Source organism: Poecile atricapillus, chromosome 13 (assembly GCF_030490865.1).
Source record: "Poecile atricapillus isolate bPoeAtr1 chromosome 13, bPoeAtr1.hap1, whole genome shotgun sequence".
Lineage (NCBI taxonomy): Eukaryota > Metazoa > Chordata > Aves > Passeriformes > Paridae > Poecile > Poecile atricapillus.
The window spans coordinates 15,979,499-16,002,392 of NC_081261.1; the positions used below are offsets into that span (position 1 = coordinate 15,979,499).

The 22,894-nt window shown below is 40.9% G+C and overlaps 1 protein-coding gene across 7 annotated transcripts in view; it reads left to right on the plus strand.

Moving 5' to 3' along the window:
* The window catches only part of LOC131584098 (protocadherin alpha-C2-like), a 105,816-nt gene that overhangs the window by 68,811 nt on the left and 14,111 nt on the right, over positions 1 to 22,894 (plus strand). For all 7 annotated transcript variants that reach the window (XM_058848869.1, XM_058848868.1, XM_058848866.1 and 4 more), the window contains exon 3: positions 1,153 to 1,241. In XM_058848869.1, the coding sequence (XP_058704852.1) occupies positions 1,153 to 1,241 (89 nt within the window). The remainder of the gene's footprint in view (positions 1 to 1,152; positions 1,242 to 22,894) is intronic.

The window sequence follows — 22,894 nt, forward strand, 5'->3', positions numbered from 1 at the left end:
CCAAAAGCAAAGGAAGACAGAGCAAGCTTGACCCTGTGGCCTACTGGGCAAGCTGTTTTCTTTCTTTTATTTTCCTGCTGTGACTTTCAATTTTTTTGTAAATCAATGAACAGTCTGGGGAGCAGGATCCTGAAGAAGGAATTCTGCCTACCTGAGCACCTTACCTGCTGGTCCTGAGTCAGGCATGCTCTTGTGGATCCACATTCCTTTCTGTACAAAGTACAAGATCTTATCTGAAGCTACTTGAACAATTAATGGAAAGTAAGAGTTTATTTTAATCCCACAAGATTAATGGGGCCTTTCTGGGAAATGGTTTGTGTTCCTCTGCTCTCTCATATCAGCAGCCCCTGTCCTTACCCAGACTCTCATGTTCTGAGCCTGTGTGCTCTGCCCAGTTGATGGTTTTCATAAAATGCTGATTTTTCACTAAACTTGTAGAACTTTGTTGCCCTTGATGTCTGCCACATTTGGATGAAACTGGCCCTTAACTTCAGCTGTAAGTGTGAAAGGGAGTGTGAAGCCAGTGAGCAGAGACAGGGACACAGCCATGGAATCCTGTTTCTCTTAAGGAGCAGCACACAAATATCATGCTTAGTTTTGTATTAAAGATAGAAGATTTTTTCTTTTCCTTCCATGTAAGGTGCAAATTGCTGCTTTTGATGCCCAGTGCTCATGATGTGACACTGTAAAATTTGCTGTATTAGTTTTTGCATTAAAGAAAATGCATTTCTCTTCCTGAATTACTCACAAGAAATGTGCAGTAATCCAGGAAGGTGGGGTTTGTTCAAATGGCATAATGGCAGAAGCTCAGAACTAACCCCACCCACTTTTTAATCATTTGCCTAATGTTGCTACATCCTAATAGCAAAGATGTGTCACTTATTAGAGACTCCCAGTAAACGAGAGCAAGGTGTTCTGCAGGTGTGTTTGTTTTATAAGTTATTCCACAACTGGGTTTTAGTAAATAATCAAAGGTATTTTTTGCAAGCCAAAACAGCTGCTTGTCATTCTGCTAACATCATGCAATACTGTAGGAGTAGCTGCACAGTGATAAATAGTTATGAACTTTAAAGAGTAGCAGGAAAGGGAAATGCTGTGAAGTCCAGGGCAGAAGGGAACTGGATAATCCAACTGTGATATTTGCTTACCCAGTGCTGTGCATATGGAGGAGGCAGGAGTCCTGCGTGGAGGACCAGCAGGGCCTGACCAGCAGTGGCCAACAGTCTCCAGTGCTACAGCAGGTAAGGATGTGAAAATCCAGAATATTTGGGAAGAACTAATGTGAACTGCAGTAGATATCTTAATGCTTCTGCTTCGTTTTTCCTCTGTTTTGTATCTCTGAGTGAAGCCCCTCAGATGGGCTCAGCTGGTCAGAGCATGGTGAAAATGACCCCAAGTTTGTGGGTTCAGTCTCTGTATGAGATACAAGCCATTCACTTTAGAGTTGGGCTTGATGATCCTTGTGGCTCCCTTCCAACTCAGAGCATTCTGTGATCTGGATATAAAGTTCTTGTAAATTAATCTGTGGAATCTAAATAGAGTGGAACAGTAAAGTATAAAATACATTTTTTCTTTATTCACTCTCAGATGAGCACTGGAGATAAGAGTCCCTGATCCCTGTTTTCACCCTGCTTTTGGAGGTTACTGGTTTGTGTAATGGAATAATGGAATAATGGTTCAGTTCTGATGTGTGTATTCAGGTGTGTGTATTCCAGAGCTGGTTTGCCCTCCATTTCAAAAGAACAGTAAAACTGGGGTAGGAGCTTATCAGTTTTCCTTTTGTTATTTTTACAAAGCCAGTAAGTCTCTTTGAATGTCTCTTCTCATTTTACTTTTCTGTGGTGAAATCAGACCTAAATTTTTGCTACTTATTTTCATTCACTAATACATGATGATGGAAACGAAAGCACTAATTATTTATTTGACAATATAAATGACAAAAAGCATGGTTTGAAATGTAGCTTCATTTACTTTGTCACTGACTGATGACTTCACAGCAGTCAATAAGAATTGGCAGAAGGTTCTCATGTAGTTTAGGAAAAAAAAACACCTGGATGTTTTGCAGTGGAGACAAAAAAAATATTCTCAATTTCGATTTTGGAGCAGGAATAATATGTAGACTTAAAGAAGCAGTCAGTCACTGTTTTCAGCCATGTCCAAACTAAACTGTAAACTCAGTGGATGCCCTGTGTCTGGCAGCTCTGTGAGCACTGTCAGTCAGGAACTGAAATGAGGAGTGATGCTCACATCGCAGAGGCAGCTCAGGTGCTGGGAAATGGGGTCTTCAGCAGCAAAAATTAGGATTACTTCATTCAATCCTTTTTGGTCCAAACCTTTCTTTCTATTTAAATGGAAATTTCACCTGGATAAAGGGCTGAGGAACAACCTGAGGATTTGCAACCACAGTAGCAACATCCAGAAGTTAATGGTGCCCAGCAAAACCTGCACTGGTCGTGCAGAAGGGCTGTTTGCAGAAACAGATTTGGAAATTAATTTAATATATGATGTTGCCCTAGGCTATGATCACCTGGGGTTTGTGTGCCCTTCCTTCTGCTGCAGGCTTTGCAGGAAGACACAGCCCTTTGCAGAATGTGAAGGGTGTGTGAGTGTGGAGCTTGCATTTGAAAATGTCACCACAAGAACGCTGTAACCTTTGCGAGGGCTTCCCTCCGGCTTTCGGCTGCACCAATCATCCTTGGCTGAGCACTCAGTGCATGGCCTTACATCCACTTCACTATGGGTACAAACTTTCTCCCAGAAAAACCTTTCCTGCTGGTACTTCCAAGCACCTGGATGTAAGTGCAAAGGTAGGATGGTTCTGTCATCTGAGGAGGTCCAGTGGCATTTGGGTCCCAGAGCCCTGCCCCACTATTCTATTTTGGATCTTATCATTTTAGACTTGCTTTGGGAACCTGAGCATCTCTTTGTTTGAGCAGCAGAAACCCTTGGCTCATATTGTTGCTTCCTTCCATGACTTGTGAGGCACTTGTGCAATCAATGCATCCCAGCAAAAAGAAGATTATTTTGTTTTGTCTTTGTCCACTCCCCAGGGATTAGCGACCCTGATATTACATTAATTAGACCTTTTTGCTTCCTTTTGTAGTGGGTTTCAGGTAATAAACTCCTCTATTTGTAACCAAAAGCTTTAGATGTCCCTGATCCTTAATAGCAAACAGGTGCTTCATGGAGAAATCTCAGGATTAATGGTTGTGTTAGCTTTTGTAACCTCAGTACACCACATATTTAGCAAATTACTACCACTGCTTTAGAATCCTGCCTTTCATTTCCCAGAGATATCTCTTTCAGTGCTTCTTTCCTTTTTTGGTTTAGGTTCAAGACTTGTAATAACAAGTGTGAAATCAGTAAATCCTTAATTCCTAATATATAGCTGAACTCAAACATCGTCACACGTTTTTCAGCAAACATGTGTTGCCCAGTCCTTATTTGACTGACAGCATTCCTGTTGACTTTACTGAATATTTCATCCATGCAAAAAACAATGAATCTGGATGTGGCATTTTTAAAGTTGTGTTTGCATCTTCTTAGGCACCAGTTCAGCCAATTGTAGGTTTGCAGTCAGGAAACTTCAGGGTGAGGTGGGACAAGAAGATTCAAACTCCCTCTGGCTTTGAATTTAGCTCTTTGGGGCATCTTGTTAGTCCCCTACATGCTCTGCTCTATGTCCTTTGGCAGTTTTGGCAATTCTATTAAATTTTAAATGGCCACTAAACTGAGTGAACTTTGTGTTTTTGATAAGTAACTCAGAATAAATGGAGCTTGATTGGCAAAAATGGTGAGTGTTCCTAACAGAAACTAAGATGAACACAAATTTTGCTCTAGACATAAAGCACTGACAATTTCTGAATAAATCAGACTTATGAATAATTCAGAGCTTAGAGTTATGAGACATTAGACAACTCTTTGTGTATTTCTCTGTGCTGCTGGTTCCAATCTACAAAACAGAACTGGTGTAATGCAAATACTTCACAAAAACAGTCTAAAGATGCTTTCACAGCACATGTAAGACTCAGGAGAACAGTAAGGATTTGTGATGGAAAACAGTCACGAGAAATTTCAAATCCTGTATTCAATGTAGACTTTATATGTGTGCAGTAAATAAGGCACTGGGCCACACACCGTGTGTAGAGGGGGAAAATAAAAGACTTCCATTCAGACAGCTCTGTAAAAGATGAAAGGATCTCATGATAAAATTCACATCTAAAATTTGCAAGTGTGTAGGTGAAGCTGTGGGTGAAATACTGGCATCTCTGGAGTCCATGTCAAATAGCCCACAGACTTTTAGGAAATTAGGATTTCAGTGTCTACCCTTATAAATATGCACAAGGGGCTGACTTATGATTGCCTAGGCAAATGCCATCCTAAAATACACTAATTTTCTACTTCTGATTTTGCTGTGGTAACATTTTTCTAAATATATCTGCTATTTCTTTTCCTTTTCTCAGGGAATTAGCTGGGGAGGAGAGGTGGTAATGTTGTTTTTTAAAGCTCCAACAGGTCAATGTCCTTCCTGTGCTGGGGCCCCAGGGTTGGATGCAGTGCAGTTATTTTAACAGAGCCTGTCTGCACTGCCTGGGCTCTCCCAAGCAGGAATCATGGACTGGTTGGGAGCACTGCAGCAAGACATTTTCCTCTGTTAGGGTGGTGAGGCCCTGGCACAGGATTCCCAGAGATGCTGTGGCTGCCCCTGGATCCCTGGAATTGTCAGAGGGTTGGACAGGGCTTGGAGCAATCTGGGGTAGTGCAAGGTGTCCCATGGCAGGGAGCTGGAACAAGATCATAAATAAGGTCCCTTATACAAAGCTCTTTGCATCTCATCACCCCAAATATGAATTTTTCAGCATTTGTCCTGTGAAATTTGTGTGTCTCACAACTTTCCTGGTTTTGTTCCATTTTTCCTGCTGTTCCATGCTAACTAGGGATATTCCTTGTCCACATACTCCTAGACTGCCCTGGCTTTGTGCTGGGAACTAGAGTTTCTCTGGAATAAATTTGTATTGTTCTCAGAGGGGAAGGTTTCTGCTGCAATCACCTGGAATGCAGACAAGGCCCATTGATGGGGCATGATACACAGAATAAGTTATGAATTCAGAAAACTAAATGGGAAGCAACTGTAAATATGTCAAATAAGCAAAAGCTCCTGAAAAGTAAAGTCAGTCTTCCTAGTGAGTTTTGTACTGCTGGTTTGGGGTAGGGTGTTCTGAACAGAATGACTGTGGAAAAACTCTGAAGAAAGAACAGGGGTTCTTGTGTGGATTTTAAGAAAAATGTCCAAGAATAGGGACATTTGATAGGGAAAGAAATCATTAGAATTATCCACTGTTAGTTGTGGCATTCCCAATTCTCAGTTTCACAGACTTATTTGGATGTCAAGCAAGTAAATCCAACCTGAATAAGAATATTAAATCTGAGAGATACTGAATTCCAATGAAACTGTGATGAAATCCAGGAAGATAGTGCAAGGAGGAGAGATCTGAGCAGAGAAAGCTAAGGGCATGAGAGGGGACACCAGGAAAGATCTTGCATAGAAAGGTGAACACAGAGGTAGAGAGAAACAATTAGAAGAGATGCTAGAAGGTCTACAGGAGGCAGATGTGCCTTGGGAATGGCACAGTGTCGATTTTGAAGTGACTGCTGAACACAGGTCACTGGAAAGAAGATTGGCACCCTGGGGTTGGGTAATAGGTTTGATGAGTGGGACAGAAAGCTGCACTGCAATTGTTCTTTTCATGGAATAACCATTTGACACTGTCTGCACCTTTGAGTCTGTGTAACATCAGCACAGAAACAATGAAAAGAACGAGGGGGGATTGACTCTCACTGTTAGAACAGCCTTGAAATCAGGCAGGCATTACAGGAGAGGCTTACAGGGTCCCACAGCACTGTCACAAAGCTCTTAGACACTGAATTAGTCTTTTAAAAATCCAGTTTAAAGAGAAAGAGCCTAAGAAAATAACTCAGACAATGGTGAGACCTAAATTGTAACATATCTCATATGTTATAGCTTTACACTGTGGCTGTAAGTGGAGGACAATTCCTAAAATGTCAGTGAATTTCTATTCACCTTCTTCAGATGACCTTCCTCATCTACAGAAAAAGGCTGTGATTAAGGCTCATCAAGAAGCTGCTGCAAAGAATGTGCAGGGGCTGAAAGTGCTGTTTCTTTGAGACTGTTAAAGGTTAATTTGCAAATAACAGCACTGCTCTGCCTTAGCTTTAGCAGTTCATTGATCAAAGCTATAAAAGATAATAACTAATTAGCAACCCAGAGTACAGAACTGGTTTCTTGGTTTGTTGCAGAATGCTGCAGCTGTTTAAAATGGAAGGAGTGAGAAAATGCAGCTGTGCGTATCTACAGCCTCTCTCTATTTTTTAATTTAATAACCAGTTTTCTATGGAATTTCATAATTCCAACCTTCAAAACCAGAAATGCATAGAAAGCCAAATATCAGCCCTAAAATTCTTATCTTTAGTGGTCTAAGAAACACTGTGATGCTATGTGTAATATCTTAAAGAACATAATAGGGGAAATACAGAACAGCCTAGTTATTTATGTTTTTCATGAAAATTAGTCTTCAAATCAATGATTTAATAAATTCCCAAAATGAGGGTCCTAAGCAGTTCCTAAGAATTCATAGGAAAGTATCACAGAGATTTGGTTCACAACCTCTTGAATCATGGAAAAAATCATGCCCTTAAAGCACACTGAAGTAATTATTTGAAGTTGCAGTATCTTCCAGCTCGGTGGAGTCTGGGGAAGGAAATCATGCCAGCTTACTTGTGTGGATGCAGTGCAACGACCTAAACTGAAATAGAAATAATCTGCAAGGGCTATATAAGGCTAAATCCCTTGCTTTTACTTTTATGTTCAGATTTTGGTCATTGAATTCTCACTTCTCAATTCCAGCCAGTTGCTGAGACTTTCAGCATGATGTACAGTCCTCAGTTTTGCCCCTAATCCCAGAACACTTTATTCCCAGGACATTCCCTGCATATTTCCTGCTTTTTGGTTTTCCACTTCTTTTTACTCCTTTCTTGTTCCCTCTCTGGTTTGCCAAGTATGTACCTCTCTCTTTCTAATTTTTCTTGTTTTTTCCTTTCATCTGATGACTTTGGTCTCTTCCTGCTCATCTGTCCACTGTCTCCCCTCTGTATTGTTATTTCTGGAATGTTGAAATGTAGGTCACCAGCTTGGCCCCACATCACCTTTTCAATATTTCATACTGAACTAAGAATTTTCAGGGATAAATGCTTCTCATTTTGACAGCCTGATGGAAGCTGGAGAGGACTGAGAATTTCAAATGCTGGTTGGACTGAAGAAAAGCATTTTGAAATCAAATGGACTTCTTCACAAGAACATGTCAAAATACATATTTTTATGACAGATGCAGCTTGACATACTGATCATTATTTTTTAAAAGCTGATGACTTATGACCCAGAGCTCATCTGCCTCACCCCATCCAAACTGTGGTTGAACCACCACTGGGCTTTAAATTTGGAGTCAGGACTGGGTAAATTAATAAGTTAGTTTAGATTTCACTTCAGCTGAGTGAGCAAAGAGAGGAGGGGATGATAGATGATATTATACAGAAACTGCAGTCATGACTTGGCTAAAGTTAAATTTACTTTCTGTTAATTTATTTTCCTCTTAGCTGCAAAACCCTCATGACTGACCTGAAATAGTGTTTGTGATCTTTATCAAGGGGTCCATTATTTTTCAGCAGGGAGTACCAAGTAAATGAGGTGACATGGATGAGAGATTTAATACCTTAGTCCTTGAAGGCTCAGTGTAAGGAGAAAAGGATAGCACTCATCAGAATTTGGAAAAGGCTAATGCTGGAAACTTCTAAATTGTGTGGTCTCCTTGACTTCATATATTTGAATAAGACTTTGTGTTAATTTTGACTGTCAAAGAGAATGGTCTTGGAAGAGTTTATGTCTTCATGTACTATGGCAAATTCTTGATTTCACCTGATGCAAATATTTGTGAGAATTTCCCTTTCTCATTAGGCCCAGGCAATGCAGAATGCATTTGTGCATCTCATCATTTATTCCAGTCCCTGTGTATGTGCATCCTTCCAATTGGATTAGGACCTCATTTGTCCCTGAATGGAGCCAGTTGTTGAATTTTCCCAAATGGAGATCAAGTCCAATTTCTGATGCCCAGTGGGGTGATTGTTTCAATGCAGGTTTCTTAAAGGTAGGAGTGATAGCTCCAGCTGAGATGTAAATAACCCAGGGGACTGCAAAAATTCTGAAAAAATAAAAAAAAATCAGAAGAATTTCTGAATGAAATAAGAGTAAAAGAGGAAAAAAGCTAGAGGTTTTCTGTGACTGAAAAACATGAAGAAAGTCTTCTGGAACTGTGGACAAAGCTGCTGCAGCTCCAGACTTCATTTTAAGAAGTGATACAGAGATTTTACGTAAGCAGTTTATCTGGCTATAATTTCTATATTTAGGCACTGGGAGAAAGTTTAATAGCAGTAACTCCTTGTCTGCTTAATTCATCCTTTCCTGTAATAATGTTTCTGCTTCTTCAAAATGGAGATTAAATTTGCACTTAAAAATATTTCTCATAACTGAGCAAAGAAATAAAAGGGGGACATTTGCCAGATGATGTGATTAGTTCTGAGACATCTGGTAGGAAATTATTTTATAAATATAATAAAGTTGGATTTTCAAATCTAAGCAACTTTTTCACTGTCTGTTGCTTTAGGCATGTGGTTCTTTGTGATCTTTATAACAATACCAGTGAGTTTGCCTTGTCTGCCTACTGGTAATATTTTGTAGCTACACAGAAGATATGGATTTTAATTCCTGTCTTTATTATTTTCTCAGCAGTTTTAATAAATAAATAGAAAAATCACTCCCTTGCCACTGTACTACCTTGGGTTGTGATCTTGTCAGAACTTATAAAGTAAACAAATGTTTATCTGGTCAGTACTTCAGGGAATTGATGGTAATCAAATTGTTTCCACTTGAGGTTACAGCTGCCTTATTTTTTCCTTCTTGTGCCTTGCTTTTGTGTGCATGGTTTGGGGGTTGTTTTTTATCACTGCTGTGGGCTTAATTTTATTCTGTTTAGATTTTTTTTTTTAAAGAAAATATTCTCAAGTAATTGTTAAAACAACCTATGATATTTATGACGCCGGATGAAGTTTAACCCTGTTATCTCTCGCAGTATACAATTCACTATCTGATAGAAAATAGATGGATAAAATTAGGATGTTTCTAAGTAATCCTAAGAAATTCTGATCTGGAATGTATTTATATTGGGAGTAGTGGGAAGAAGAAAAGAGGTTGAGGGAGTCCAGACCACTCTGTGATATTGAATATTCTCTTAATGGATGTCTGCCTGTGTGCAGCACTTTGCTGTACACAAGGGTCATAAATGTATTTTTCATGTGTTTATTTTTGTAAGCAGGCATTGCTTCAGTGTCTGTTGTTAATGTTGTAGTGTGGCTGTGCCTCTTGGGTCAGATGGTGCTGCTAGACAGACAAACAGCAAAAGACAAGCCTTGCCTTAAGGAACTTGCCACTGACATGATCAGGGCAGACGAAGTCTGGGAACACAAGGGAAAGGACAAGTTCATTATCCTGGTTTAAAACCAGGAAAATTAAAATCACTCTTATCACAGAGTGCTCTGTGGGGATGTTGATGAGCATCCACCTGGCCCCAAATGCTCTCACTGCAGCAGGAGTGAATGAAGGATAACAGCATTGTCAGACTGTTTTGGGGCTCTCCTTCCCTGCTCCTTTCCAGCCTGCTGAGCCACGCAGAGTCCATTAGGTCAGGATTTCCTGAACACTGTGCAGTTATTGCTTCAGCCCCCCTGTTTCACTGCTCACAGGCCCTTTGCCTGTGAAGTCTGACCTTAGCAGCTCCCAAGCCCTGCTTTCAAAGAGCCAGGCAGAGGCTGCTTCCTGCTCCTCTGGGCCACTGGAGAGAGACTTTCTGCAGAGCACAGGGTGCCAGGACAAGGGGGAATGGCTTCACAATGCCTGATCGGTTTAGATTAGATATTAGGAAGAAATTCTTTCCTTTGAGGGTGGTGAGGCACTGGCACAAGCCAGGGAAATTGTGAATCCCTATCCTTAGAACTGTTCAAGGCCAGGTTGGGTGGAGCTACCTGGGATAGTGGAAGGTGTCCCTGGTGATGGCAGGGGGGTTAGAATGAGATGGGTTTCCAACCCAAGCCATTCCATGAGTCTGTGATGATGTTTCTCTCTGATCTCTTGGCTGTACCCCGGTTTTGTTGAGACTAAACACCGCTACACAAGGCGGAGAAAGCAATCTGTGCATGTTTTTCCAGCACACATTCTGGCTATTTATGTAACACTGACCTAGAGATGCTGATTTTACTTCAAGAGCTAAACCCTGAAATCATTTGGTCATTACTTTTGTGCAGTCGGAGGGTGTAATGAGAGATGTAAAACAGCAATAGCAGCACACAAAGGCTTTCCCTTCATTATGGGGATTTAATTCTCAGAAAATCAAGGCTCTGGCTGTGGAGGAAATGAATCTGAATGCAGCTTCTCTGCTCTTGTCTTATATAATTACAGTCAGCCATCCCTAAAAGCATCCCCTCTTAGCATGCACATGCAACTAGCAAAATAAATGGGTTACTTAGGAAGGGAAAAAAAAACCACACCAGAAACCCTTTGTGGTCTTGTGGAAATTGTTCCTATGTGTTTATGCTGAGAAAAAAAGTGCTGCTCCTGTTTGCCCGGGTGGATAAAACAGGTTCAGAGAACACAAAGGAGACTTGGTGCAGGCTGGATGCAGTGCTGGGGTCAGACACCAAGAGGTGACCAGAACAAACCAGTTAACAGCAGCAGATCATCCCACAACAAAGCTCTGGAGACTGGAGCTAGAACAGAACTGACTGAGAGTGGTTTGAATATGATGAAATTAATTTTTTAAATATTTTTATTGAGTTGGTTACTAGGAACAGGACAACTGCTTCAAAAGAATGAGGGTGTGGAGTGACAGGACAAGGGAGATTGGCTTCAAATTTAAAGAGTTTAAGGTTGGATGTTAAGAAGAAATCCTTCCCTAGGAGGCTGGTGGGACCTGACCCAAGAGAAGCTGTGGCTGCCCCTTCCCTGGAAGTGTTCAAAGCCAGGGTGGATGGAGCTTGGAGCAACCTGGGCTAGTGGAAGGTGTCCCTGCTGATGGCAGGGCTTGAAAATAAATGAGCTTTAAGGTCCCTTCCACCCCAAGACCTTCTACGAGTTGCTGTTTCCATCCCAGTTCTGCCTCATGCCTGCCTTGCATGACTTCTTCTTGGGCTGTTCTGGAAAGGAGTTTTTCAAAAAGCAAGATTTGTTTCCAGACAAGCAAATGCTGTGCCAGTGGATTCACAGGCTCTCCTGGGGTGTGGGTGCTGTCCTGCAGCACAGGGTGAGGTGGGATTTGAGGGACTGCAAAGGGAGTTCAAACTCCATTTATAGGTCAGGCCTCAGGTGTATAATACTGAAGCACAAGGAAAACAGGCTGCTGTCCTGGCTGGGACTGGCACTAATTAGATCCCTAATTGTGCAGCTAATCTCCTTAGGCTCACTCAGACAATTAAGGGCAAGAGAGGTCCTCTGCCCTTCCCTCTCTGCGTTTGTCCCTGTGGTTACTTGAGCTGGCCAAGGGATTTTGCCTTAGGTTAAGCATTCTTACCCTGTAACCACACCTCCTTGGCCTGGTGCCTGGGCCTTTGGATAGTTTATTCTAGCTAAATTATTCAAACCTTGAAAAAAAGAAAGTTATTTCCAAGATGCAAGCTCTGATCTTCAACTCATTTCAGCAGTTTTTTCATAGGCAGATTTTTAATGCATTGAGAGGCACTTGAAAATCCTGAACACAAACTGCACTTATAAACAATCAGGAAAGCCATGAGCCTTCTTTAGTTCCTCTGATTAAATTTTCTGATATTTTTTTCCATGCAATCACTTGAATGTGGTAGCTGAATTTAAAGGAAGAATGTTGTAAAACAGAATGAAATGAAAGAAGTTTTGACCAAAGGCAGTGAGTGAAAAATGGCAAAATAAACATTAAACATATTATCATAATACTGAAAAATACAGAACAAACAATTCCTCCCCCAACTTTCCTTCAAACCCTGTGTGTAGACCTAATAACTTTGCTTTAATAACCAAAATCCAAACTGGAATTTTCTTTGCCGAGGAACATTACACATTAAACACATCTCAGGATTTGTGGTCACAAAGTACATTCTCCTTCCTGCTCTCAGCTTTTCCCTGTCTCCTGCTGCATTTGGGTATGCTCCCAGGAGCAAGAAAATGTCATTTTAGTGGTAAATCAGCTTGCACAGCCATAGTAGTGTTAAGTGGTCATAATTAATAACTACAGCAGCTGAGTTATCCACACCATTCAGACCATGCCATTTCAGACTGCTCCTGTTGTCACATCTGACAATGCAAGCAGACTGTCATGGTAGCACTGTCCTTTCCAAATGCCTGGAGTCAAATATCTTCAGTCACATGTAGAGGATAAATTCTCCCCAGAACCCTGTGACTGCAGCAGGCACAGACTATCAGCAGGAGGAGAGGGCCAGCACCACCCTGCTGATTCAGTTTCCAGGTGATTTGTTCTCTCTGCTTTCCAAGTTTAATGCCATCTCTTCACGGGGAAAATTACCTGTTCTCAGTAGATAATAATCTTGCTGCAAATTTATGCTAAGTAGGTAGCAGAGTCTCCCACGTGCGTAGCTGCAAACCAAAGAATTAAAATAAATTAATAACGTTAGTGTCAAATTATCTGCTTCATTTATTCCCAGACTTCAGTTAGGAGAAATAAAGCACCATGAGGAACAGCACCTTTTGCTTTGAATTAAACTGATTTTCTGTGGGGCAAGAAAGGTGACAGAGTTTCTCAAGGACCACAGTGCTGGTGACTGCTCTGGGTCTCTGCCTTTTCCCTCTGAAGAGTGCAGGTGCAGTTAGACAGTAAAACTATTTTCAGCAGTTAAATCTGGAGACAGAACAAAGCACATTTCTGTAAATCCATGAATCCACCCTGGTGCACAGGCTCTCAAACTGCAGCTGAACCTATCCACAAGACCTGTGCATGGAAAAGAGAACTGCTTTGCTTCTGGGCTGACAGACTAAGTAAATTTGGTGATCTTAATCCAGTTCCCCACTGGCAACTTGCCACATCGCAGAAAACACTATCACAACTGAAACTAATTGGCAGCCCCAGCAGGGAGGCCAGTGGGTCGTGCAGACTAAATCCATGCAGGTCAACTTCTGATCTTCTCGGAGGCACTTGGCTAGACAGCGTGATGGAAAGCTTGGAGCACTTCTGTCAGCTTTGGAGCTGTTCTCAGTGGAAAATAAATTCCCAGCCATAAATACTGATGCTCCCAGTGTTTATTTCTTGGTGCATTTTTATGAATCTTGAAATTATATGCTGAATGTAATTTTAAAAGCTTAGTGCTCCTCAAGGTCTGGAATTAACCTTGTTATTCTTGCCTGTTTTTTCTCCTTTTACCATTCACAGATGGCAAGTTTTTGTAACAGACATTGCAGAAACTGCATCTGGGTCCTTCATAGCTCTGATGTGAGGTCAGCTCTGGCTTTGATCTTCTTTGATGATAGCTTCATTTTAATCTGCAGATTCTCCTTTCCATTTGCTCATTTCCCCTCACCAATTTGATTAAACACTGGCTTAAGAGCTCTTCATAATTTTTTCATGTGGACTAAAATATCATCAGAGGATGGAATGTAGGTAAAAGTAAAATGTAGGTGTTACTAATCTACCAGTCAGCCTAAATTTTCACTTTATTTGTGCATTAAAGGAGAGAAGGAGGCAGTTAAAGATTCTGAAGTCTCTCTGTGAGAAGAACTAAGTAACCCTGTAACTGGTGCTCAGTATAAAATCACTGCAGAATTGGCCTGCAGAGTTGCTAGGAAACCAAAATACAAATCCCTAGTCTGTAGCACACAGATATCATGAGCATGACAGATTTTTGCTGCTGCTCCCATTTTTTTTTTTCCTTCCTTGGTAGAGGATGGAGAGAAGCTGCAGAAACCAGTTTGAAGAAAACATTAGGAAGCTGATTTCTGTCCTGATGTCTGTAGTCCTACCTTGCAAGTAATTTTAATTTTTAGAAAGAGCTGTGTTTCTTTAGGAGAAAGTTGCATGCATTTTAGGGAGGTTATGTTTAATAAATGAATGGCTTTATGTAGTTCCCTGTCAGCTTTTACCTGTCTAGGTATCTTCCTGGAAGTGTTCAAGGCCAGGTTGGATGGGGCAACCTGGTGTAGTGGAGATGTCCATACCTGTGGAATGGGTTTGGAATGAGATGAGCTTTAAAGTCTCTTCTAATCCAGGCTATTGTGTGAAATCTGGGGATTTTTTTGGTTTGCTTTTTCTTTTAATTCTTGCCATATATTCCAGTCCTCTGTCACATCTCCTCTGACTATGAAATTAGCTGGTTCAGGGAACTGCTCTGCCTGAAGAGGATTGTGTAGGCTCGATTTTCAACTCAATTAGCTGCTGCTGGGAGCTCAAACTGGCACAAAAGGGGTTGGGGATACCACAGACTAAAGGCATGGAACTGTATGTTCAGAACAAAGGACTGTTGTGCTTGTAGAGAATCAGACTTGTGAAAACAAGGCAGAAAGAAAAAGAACTGATCATGTTGCAGAGTTGATCTCAACAGATAATGAAAAGCAAAGAAAGATAAGGATTTTCATTATCTGAGTAAGTAAAACACAAACAGTGAAAGAGATACTATGTCTAAAAGTAATAAAGCATTTGATAAGGTATTTGAGAAGTATAGTAACCCCCTAAAAATGTTATTTCTTTTAAAATTTGTTGGTCTGAAGTGTATTTATGAACTAGAACATCGAATAGAAATCTGCTTGAAGAATATAGAACTGCAGCACTCGATACATCGAGTTTAGAAATTACAGATGAAACGCAGATGAGTTACAGCTATGCTGTAACAAGTTAGACAAGTAAGAAACTAAAAATCAGGAAAAAAGAAGATTTTGGTTGACCTTTAGTCTCCTGTGGTGTCAATGATAGCATCCCAGTTGGTCACACCAACTTGTCAGCTCAAGCAACTTCTGGTGGAGAGAAATTATGTGCTACATTTAATGTGTCATTTCTTTGAGCAGGTAATTAAAGAGATCAGCTGAACTTTGTTTACCAAGTTCCTTTTTCACTGTTATTCGAGTAGTTTTATCATCACTACTGGAAATGCTGTTTTGCAGCTGGAAGTGAAAATACCCAGATCTGTCACCCTGAGAATCAAGCCTTTTGATATTGTTTTCATAATTTCTAACCACTTTTCCAGGAAAGTAACTATAAACATAGGTGTTTAAACATTCCATTAAAGATATACCTTTTAATAGACATCTCTCACAGCCAGTGTAGTTGAGAAAGTAGTAACCTGGCTATACAACCCCTAGTTGTTGTTGAAAATCTATAAATACTAAAAGAACAAAATAAATGTTCATCTTCTTTCATCACACTTTGAGCTGTGTCTGTGTAAATCACTTTGTGTCCGACAGTGACACAGATCCATGACTGTAACCTTTGCCCTTTGCTGGGAAAGACCAGCAGTGATACTGGGTATGGAAAAACATTGAGTCTGGATACAGCAACCATCCAGTCTTAAGCAAACCAGGTACAAGAATCCACCTGGTAATGTGGAAATGTAGGATGAAGATGACACCCATGGCATGATTTTGCAGACCCAGCCAGCCTCAGTAGATATCCTCACCACAAAGAGCTGCCAGGCATTCAGCTGCCATCTGGGCAGCCTGATCAATGACCAATTCCATTTCAGATGGGTTGTGCTGCCAGCTGCAATATAATCAGCAGTGCTGATGAGCTGCAATACTAGATTGGAGAGCGTGACCCAATCTTGTATTAATGTTTTATGGCTGGTGGGCAATTGCAGGCTGTGAGGAAGAAACCCAGCAACCATGAGACTCCTTTATTTGGAATTTATCCCAGTAGGGAGGGTCACTTGCATGTGGCTGCAGTGTTGCCTGAGCATATTCACAAGTAAGAAGGGAGAATTCATTTGTGTTCTTCCTCCCTTTCCCACACCCTCTAAGAATGTTTATAAGAGAAATCTGGAACCAAAACAGAGTCCAGTGTTCATGAAAGTGCTGAAATGCAATGGCTGTCAGATGCTGTGGTGCCACTGTAGAAAGAACAGAGCGTATGAAGAAAGGGAAGTGTTATCTTAGTTACAATTAGAAAGCAAATCCACAACTAAATAATTATTTTAAAATATCTGGGTAAGCTGAGAATCATCATTGGTAACCCATTGATAAAAATGTCAGCTATTTCCACCATCTGAAGACAAAGTGCCCTGCCCAAGGCAGCATTTCCTGACTGTGGTGCCAGGACTCTGTTCTGTCACACACATCTGTCTGTCTTTGCCTCAGCTCTTAGGAGGCCTTTCTAGGAGTAAGTGCTTAAGGGCATTAGGGCTTGAAAAAAAAATAGAATGTTGATATATGCAGACAACTGGACTTCTAAATAGCACCCAATGTGACTGAATTGCCATTTATTTGGAAAGATAAGAAGCACAGAGAAAAATCCTCCTATCATACCCTAGAAGTGAGTGTAGGGGGTTTGTAGCCAACTGGAGTCCTGGCAACAAATGAAAATCTTCCATGAATGTTGATCCAGTGCTTTCCATGGAAAGGGAGGCTGCTCAAGCAAGTGATTGTTCTCTCCTTACATGGGCTGACCAGTCATCCTCTTACCTGCACCTGCTTCTGTTAAAAAACTAAAATGTTGAGGTTGTGGTGAGGAGACTTTCAATTGGAGACCCCAATTATCTGTATCTTTTAAAATTTTATTTTTAGCTCAATCACCCAGCCTAATTGGTGACTTTCCAAAATGATACACAGTGCTTAGAAAGCGAAAGAATTTTTTTTCCCCTAAACATTTTATCAGTCTTTGCTACTACTGCTTGGGATTTAGGTAATATGCTGGTGCATTCTGGTTAAAGTAGGCAAGTTTGCATTGGACTCTACTGTTGAGGTACAGCCTCGGAGCTGGAAAAAACAGTAATTAAATATTTGCTCTACCATTTTGAGTTCATGACAGTAACCTTTCCTTTGAGCTGTGCAGAGCATTATACTAGAGAAGATCCTTGAAAAGTAATTATTACCAACCCCATGTGAGAGCTCAGTAGTTAAAAATCATCTAATTTTTAAAAAATTCAACTTACTTATTTTTCTACATCATTAGAGTTGTGATTTTTTTTCTTCCTCCCTCCCTTGCCCAGCTTTTTCTAAAGCCACAGAGATTATAGATTTGATTTAGTTTAATTCTGTGATTATGTAATGCTTGAGAAGCTTTTGAGCCTTCAAAAACTCTAGCAGCCATCATGTAGCATGCACAAAATGAGAGAACTGGGCATCTTGCACTTCAGAGTAATTATTGGTAAAAAATGGAGCTGTGCTAACTCTGTGGCATTAATTTTTGTGAATGTTTTATGACTTTTGGAAGCACAACTACTCGCATCCTGTGTTAGATTAATAGTTAAGGTCAGCTCAGATACTCAGTGTATTACTCTGGGAACTGGCAAATAATTGTTCTTGTGGAGCAGAGCTGCCATATGCTGAGTTTTTGGCTTTCTGGTCTGCACACAAATTTCTACTTTCCCAGGGGAACTGAGGAGACAAGGGATGATTTTGGTTTGAACGGCCTTTATTTGATCTGCAAAGTGGCAGCTGTTACAGGTTGGTTTTTTTCCATACAGAAAATGGGATCTGAGACTGTGCAATTCTCATGGCAAATAGGACAAATATACAAAATGAATTAAGGCAGGTGGAATATTTGGGTGTTGAGGTCAATTTAGTATTTGTGAAAGGGAACAAATTGCTGCACCCTGCGGTGAGGTCTCCTGTTTGCTGCACACAAAAGAGGTTCTGGGCAGAAATTCTAACTCCTTTGCAGATCTGCTTCATCTGTGACCCTGAAGAATCCAGGCTAGCAGCTAATTCTTATTTGGTGTTAATAAATCTGTCTTTCTCTGCTGAGGTTGGCACCACCACTTGACAGAGACTCATCACTTCATAACACGTGTGCTGGGAGAAATAAGGAGCAGCAGATTCTGGAATCTGGAAGTGAAAGATTCCAAATCATGCTAATAACTAAAGTTTTTGAAATACAGACAGTGTCACACATCTGGGTTTTCAGAGTAACTCCTGTACACCTTTATGCTGAGACAACAATTTGAATGTACAAACAGAGTTCCCAGATGAGAATGTCACTGCCTAATCGAGAGAAACATATTCAGGTCAAGTGCCAGATAGAGTTATGCAGGATAACAGTGTTGGTCCACACAGCCTTTAGGGAAGCTGCATAATCCTGAAATACTGAAAAAGAATCCAGAATCTGGTGCACAGCTTTGAAGGAAGCCATCAGAAGATATTTTTCTGTCTTGCAGACCATGATTATTGATTACGCACTTCTGTGATTCTCAGACACGAGCTCTTCATTGACTGGAATTGGATTTATGAAGGCAGTTCCTTTCTCTGCAGCATGTTCTGTTTGTCACAGATGCCTGGGCAAGGGAAAGCACCTGTTATTAAAAGCATGGTGCTGTAGAGAACAGGATGGATAAACAGACCATGAAATTGCATTGGGTCAGTCCTATCCAAGCCCAAACATTCAGAACTTAAGCCTCAAGTGACTCCCTTTTGTTTTCTGGTGTATTAACAGCCAAAAATCACTTTTTTAAGGTTTGGGGCTTCTTTATTCCCATGTGAAACCTGAGATTCTCACAAAACTAGTGATATTTAAATAAAGTGACCTGTCAAGTTTGAATGGGTATGACATGATTCCACATTGCAAAGACTGGAGACACTAAAATCCCACATGGAGTTTTCTACCCCACATGGGGAGAAAAAAACTACGTGAGAAAATCCAGACTGTAATTTATACTCTTTCATTATTTAATTGTGTTTAAAATGCAACAGCCACGAGGGAACAAGCTTGATTCCTTTCTCTGTGTGTTAGACTATGGCAGTGCCACCTGCTCAGCATTTTTCTGTCTTAATGTAGCTTTTCTTACTGAGCCCAACACAGAATTACCTGGAGGAGCAGCAGAAAACCTGCAGAGTTTTGTGATGGAGTGAGGATTAGGAGGCAGGAAATGGGTGATTCACTCTGGCTTCTGAAGACAAGCATGAAATCAAAGCTGCGGGCAGGAGTGGGAAGGATATTTGGGAGGAGAATGAACTGATTCCTATGTTATTTATAGAGGGTGAAGAGTGGGTTTTGCCTTAAGAAAGCTCTGCAGGTTTGGGTGCAGTTGCAGACACACTTGTACAAACAGGAGACTTTGGGTGGAAGGAGAAACAGAAGATTCCTGCTATGTCCATGGATTAATGAGTTTATCTGAGCTTCCCCACTAAGGGTGAAGCCACCCCACTTAGCACCAGTGGTATATTTTGGTGAAAGTCTGAGGCCCTGAAGAGAGCAGCTGAGCAATTAACACAATATTTTCAGTAGTTGCAAACAGTTGTTTTGTTGTCATATTGTTGGCTTTCCCTCTCACTTCTTTTTTTAAGTTGTGTTTGTATCTCTAAAAAACGTGTGCCAAGGGAAAGCTCTGGTGCCTGCAAAAAACCAGAGAGTAAAGCCATCATAATTAATTTTTGTTAATTGATTCTCTCAGATACTAAAAGCTATGTGGTTCATATCAGTAGAAGCATAGAATCACAGAATGGTTTGGCTTGGATGGGACCTTAAAGATCATCTTGTTCCACCCCCTACCATGGGCAGGGACATCTTCCACTGTCCTGGGTCGCTCCAAGCAGCCTGGCCTTGGACACTTCCAGGGATCCAGGGGCAGCCACAGCTTCTCTGGGCACCCTGTGCCAGGGCTTCCCTTCCCTCACAAGGAAGATTTTGTCCTGTAACCTAAATTTCCCCTATTTCAGTTTTGAATCCATTCCACTTTGTCCTATCACTAAAGTTCCTGATGAGGAGTCTCTCTCTGGTCTTTGCTCTGGAGCCTTAATATTTGTCCTCTCCAGGTATTGTCCCTGCCTGAAGTCTGACACTTTAAGCTTTAAGCAACTGGCAGATCTGCTCAAGCACAGAGATAAAAATCTGTTTGCCTGTTCACTGAGTTGTTTCACTAGAGATGCAAATTGGATGATTGCTGAGGCAAAAATGGTCCATAGCTGCTTGTGGAAGATCTGCAGGCATGATTATCTTGTTTTTGCAGGAAGAGGTATTAAATATTCCTGCTGCTTTCAGGAAATATGCACACATGTTTTTGAATATCAAATTGTGTGCCTCCCTGGTGAGTAGAATGAACTAGATCAGCCAGAGCATTTCAAAGCATCCTTTTGCTGTCTTTCCTCCTCGGTACAGAGAATATCTGCTTTGACTGCACTTCCTCGAGCCTCCGAGCCGCTGCAGAAATTCCAGCCACTGAGCAGCTGCGTGTATGCTTGAATGAAGTGTGTGCTATTCCATGTGTCAGCAGGAAGGGATATAAATAGAGCTTTTTTCTCCTTGTTGTCATGGTCTGTGTTTCCGCTGGCTACCCCAAGCTATTTCTTCTTCAAGTCTGGTGGAAAGGGAATGTGTTTAAGTGATGTTTGGTGCTGCAGTTGTGGATCATAGGGAGCATATGAAGCAATTTAAGGGTTGCAGCCATTTACACCTAGTGCTTAGTGGGGCAAGGCACATCAGGATTAATGAATGGCAGCTCTTGCTGCTGTCCAGGCAACTGGCATTTGACTGCGGGAGTTGCTTTTTTTTTTTTTTTTCTAAACCCCTTCCCTTTCCAGTGAGGGAATGTATTGAAATAGCTGAAAAAAAGTCCCCTTGTGTGCAGCTGTCAGGTTGCACAGTCTGAGGATGAAGCAATTTTGATTTTGTGCTCCCCTTCTGACGCATGCTGGTCTCACACCTTTGCAGTGAAGAGATGCAAACTCATACACCAAAGCTGAGACCTGACTGCACAGGCCAAGAGAGACAAGGAGCCACTGGAGAGGGTCCAGGGGAGGCCACAAAGATGATGAGGGGTCTGGAGCATCACTCTTATAAGGAGAGACTGCAGAAGATGGGCCTGTTTAGTCTGGAGAAGACTGAGAGAACTCATTAATGCACATAAACATCTCCAAGAGGTGTCAGAGGATGCTGCCAGACTCTTCAGTGGTGCCCAGGGACAGGACAAGGAGTAATGGCCATAAACTAAACCCTGAAAGGTTCCATCTCAACATGAGGAAGAACTTAATTACAGAACAGTGGGACAGGCTGCTCATGGAGGTCAGGGAATCTCCCTCTGTGCAGACATTCCAACCCCACCTGGAAATGTTCCTGTGGCACCTGCTCCAGGCACTCCTGCCTTGGCAGGGGGGTTGAAGTGGATGGTCTCCAGAGGTCCCTTCCAATCCTAAAAATTCTGTGACAGCACCCACTCAGCTGCTTCCAGATACAGAGCTGATAATGTGAGAAGCACTTTCCTCCATGATGTGACCTGGCAGTGGTGGGACTGAAAAAGATGCTGGGAAAGTAAATTCTGATATGTAAAATTTCAAAGCCAGTCACCACCTCAAGAACTGCAGAAACTCAAAACAAATGACCCAGTTTTCTATTAACATGGACATGTTTAATACACACAATTACAACAGGAGAATAAGTGTAAAGTTTAATTCAGTGTTAAAATAGTTTTAAAATATTCTACATGTGGATTCCACCAGATGGCAAATTAAAATTCCTTTTGAAGTGAAGGATTCAAGAAGCAATAACATCACCTTTTAGCCTTTATGAACACTAAGATCTTTTAAATGTTTCTATTCTTTGACAGCTTGTCCTAGTTACCTGAGCATATGACATATTTCCTGGAAGGAAAATAACTGTGCTATCAATCCAGATACAGTCTGTCCTTGATTTTTTCCCTGCTTATTCATTTAAAGGGATCACAAGTAAATGAAATTTTCTCCAATTTAACCAGAGTAGGATTTTTTCTGAAGTCAGCCCCCATTAAGCTATAATGTGGAAACAAAGTTAATTTCCCCTTCTTTGCTCATACCCATTTTACATCCATTACAATCTCTGTGTAATAATTAATTTCCCAGATTTGATCTTCCTGTTCATTTCCAGTCAGTTCTTCCATTTTTCATATTTCCTTCAGAAAAATGAAATGGCAGGAATATTAAATAAATACATTTTGGATGTTTTGCTACAACTATTTGAGCCTTTCTTAAAAGAGAGTTCATTAACAAATGAGCAGTTCCTGAGTATAATGTAAAGTATCATTTTATGTGGAAGGACAAGTCTGAGCCATTTCTCCAATTGTTCCACTGAGGGAACAATTTTTGGCTTAAAGCATGACTGGGGCTGTAAAACTAAAATCAAAATATTGAAATGCAAAGCATATAATTTACTAACTCTTACACTGGGAGTATGAGTGGTCTCTTCTGAAATGGTTATAGTATATATATATATATATATATATACTATATATATAGTATATAGATCAAGTGAGATAGCTCTACCCAATTTTATATGTTAAACTTCAAAGAACCTCCCAGAATTAATACCATCTGATGAATATTTAAGAAGGTGTACTCTAAGAGACAAGTCACAAAGGCAGCTGCAGGTGTTAAAGTGCCTTTTGCAATGTGCTGCCATCCATTTCGAGCAGCTGCCAAATTTAGCTTTACTTAGGTAAACATATCTTAATATTCCCTAGCTGTGTATTATCCCCCCTCAAGTTATCTTTTTGTTAAGTTTATTTTGTTTCAGTATTACGTGGCCTTTACAGCACATCACCTAGCAATTTGTGATTTCAGCTTGAGTGACCAAGTAGAATAAAGCACTGACCGAGTTAGAAGGTTCATAAATACATTTAAATGGGA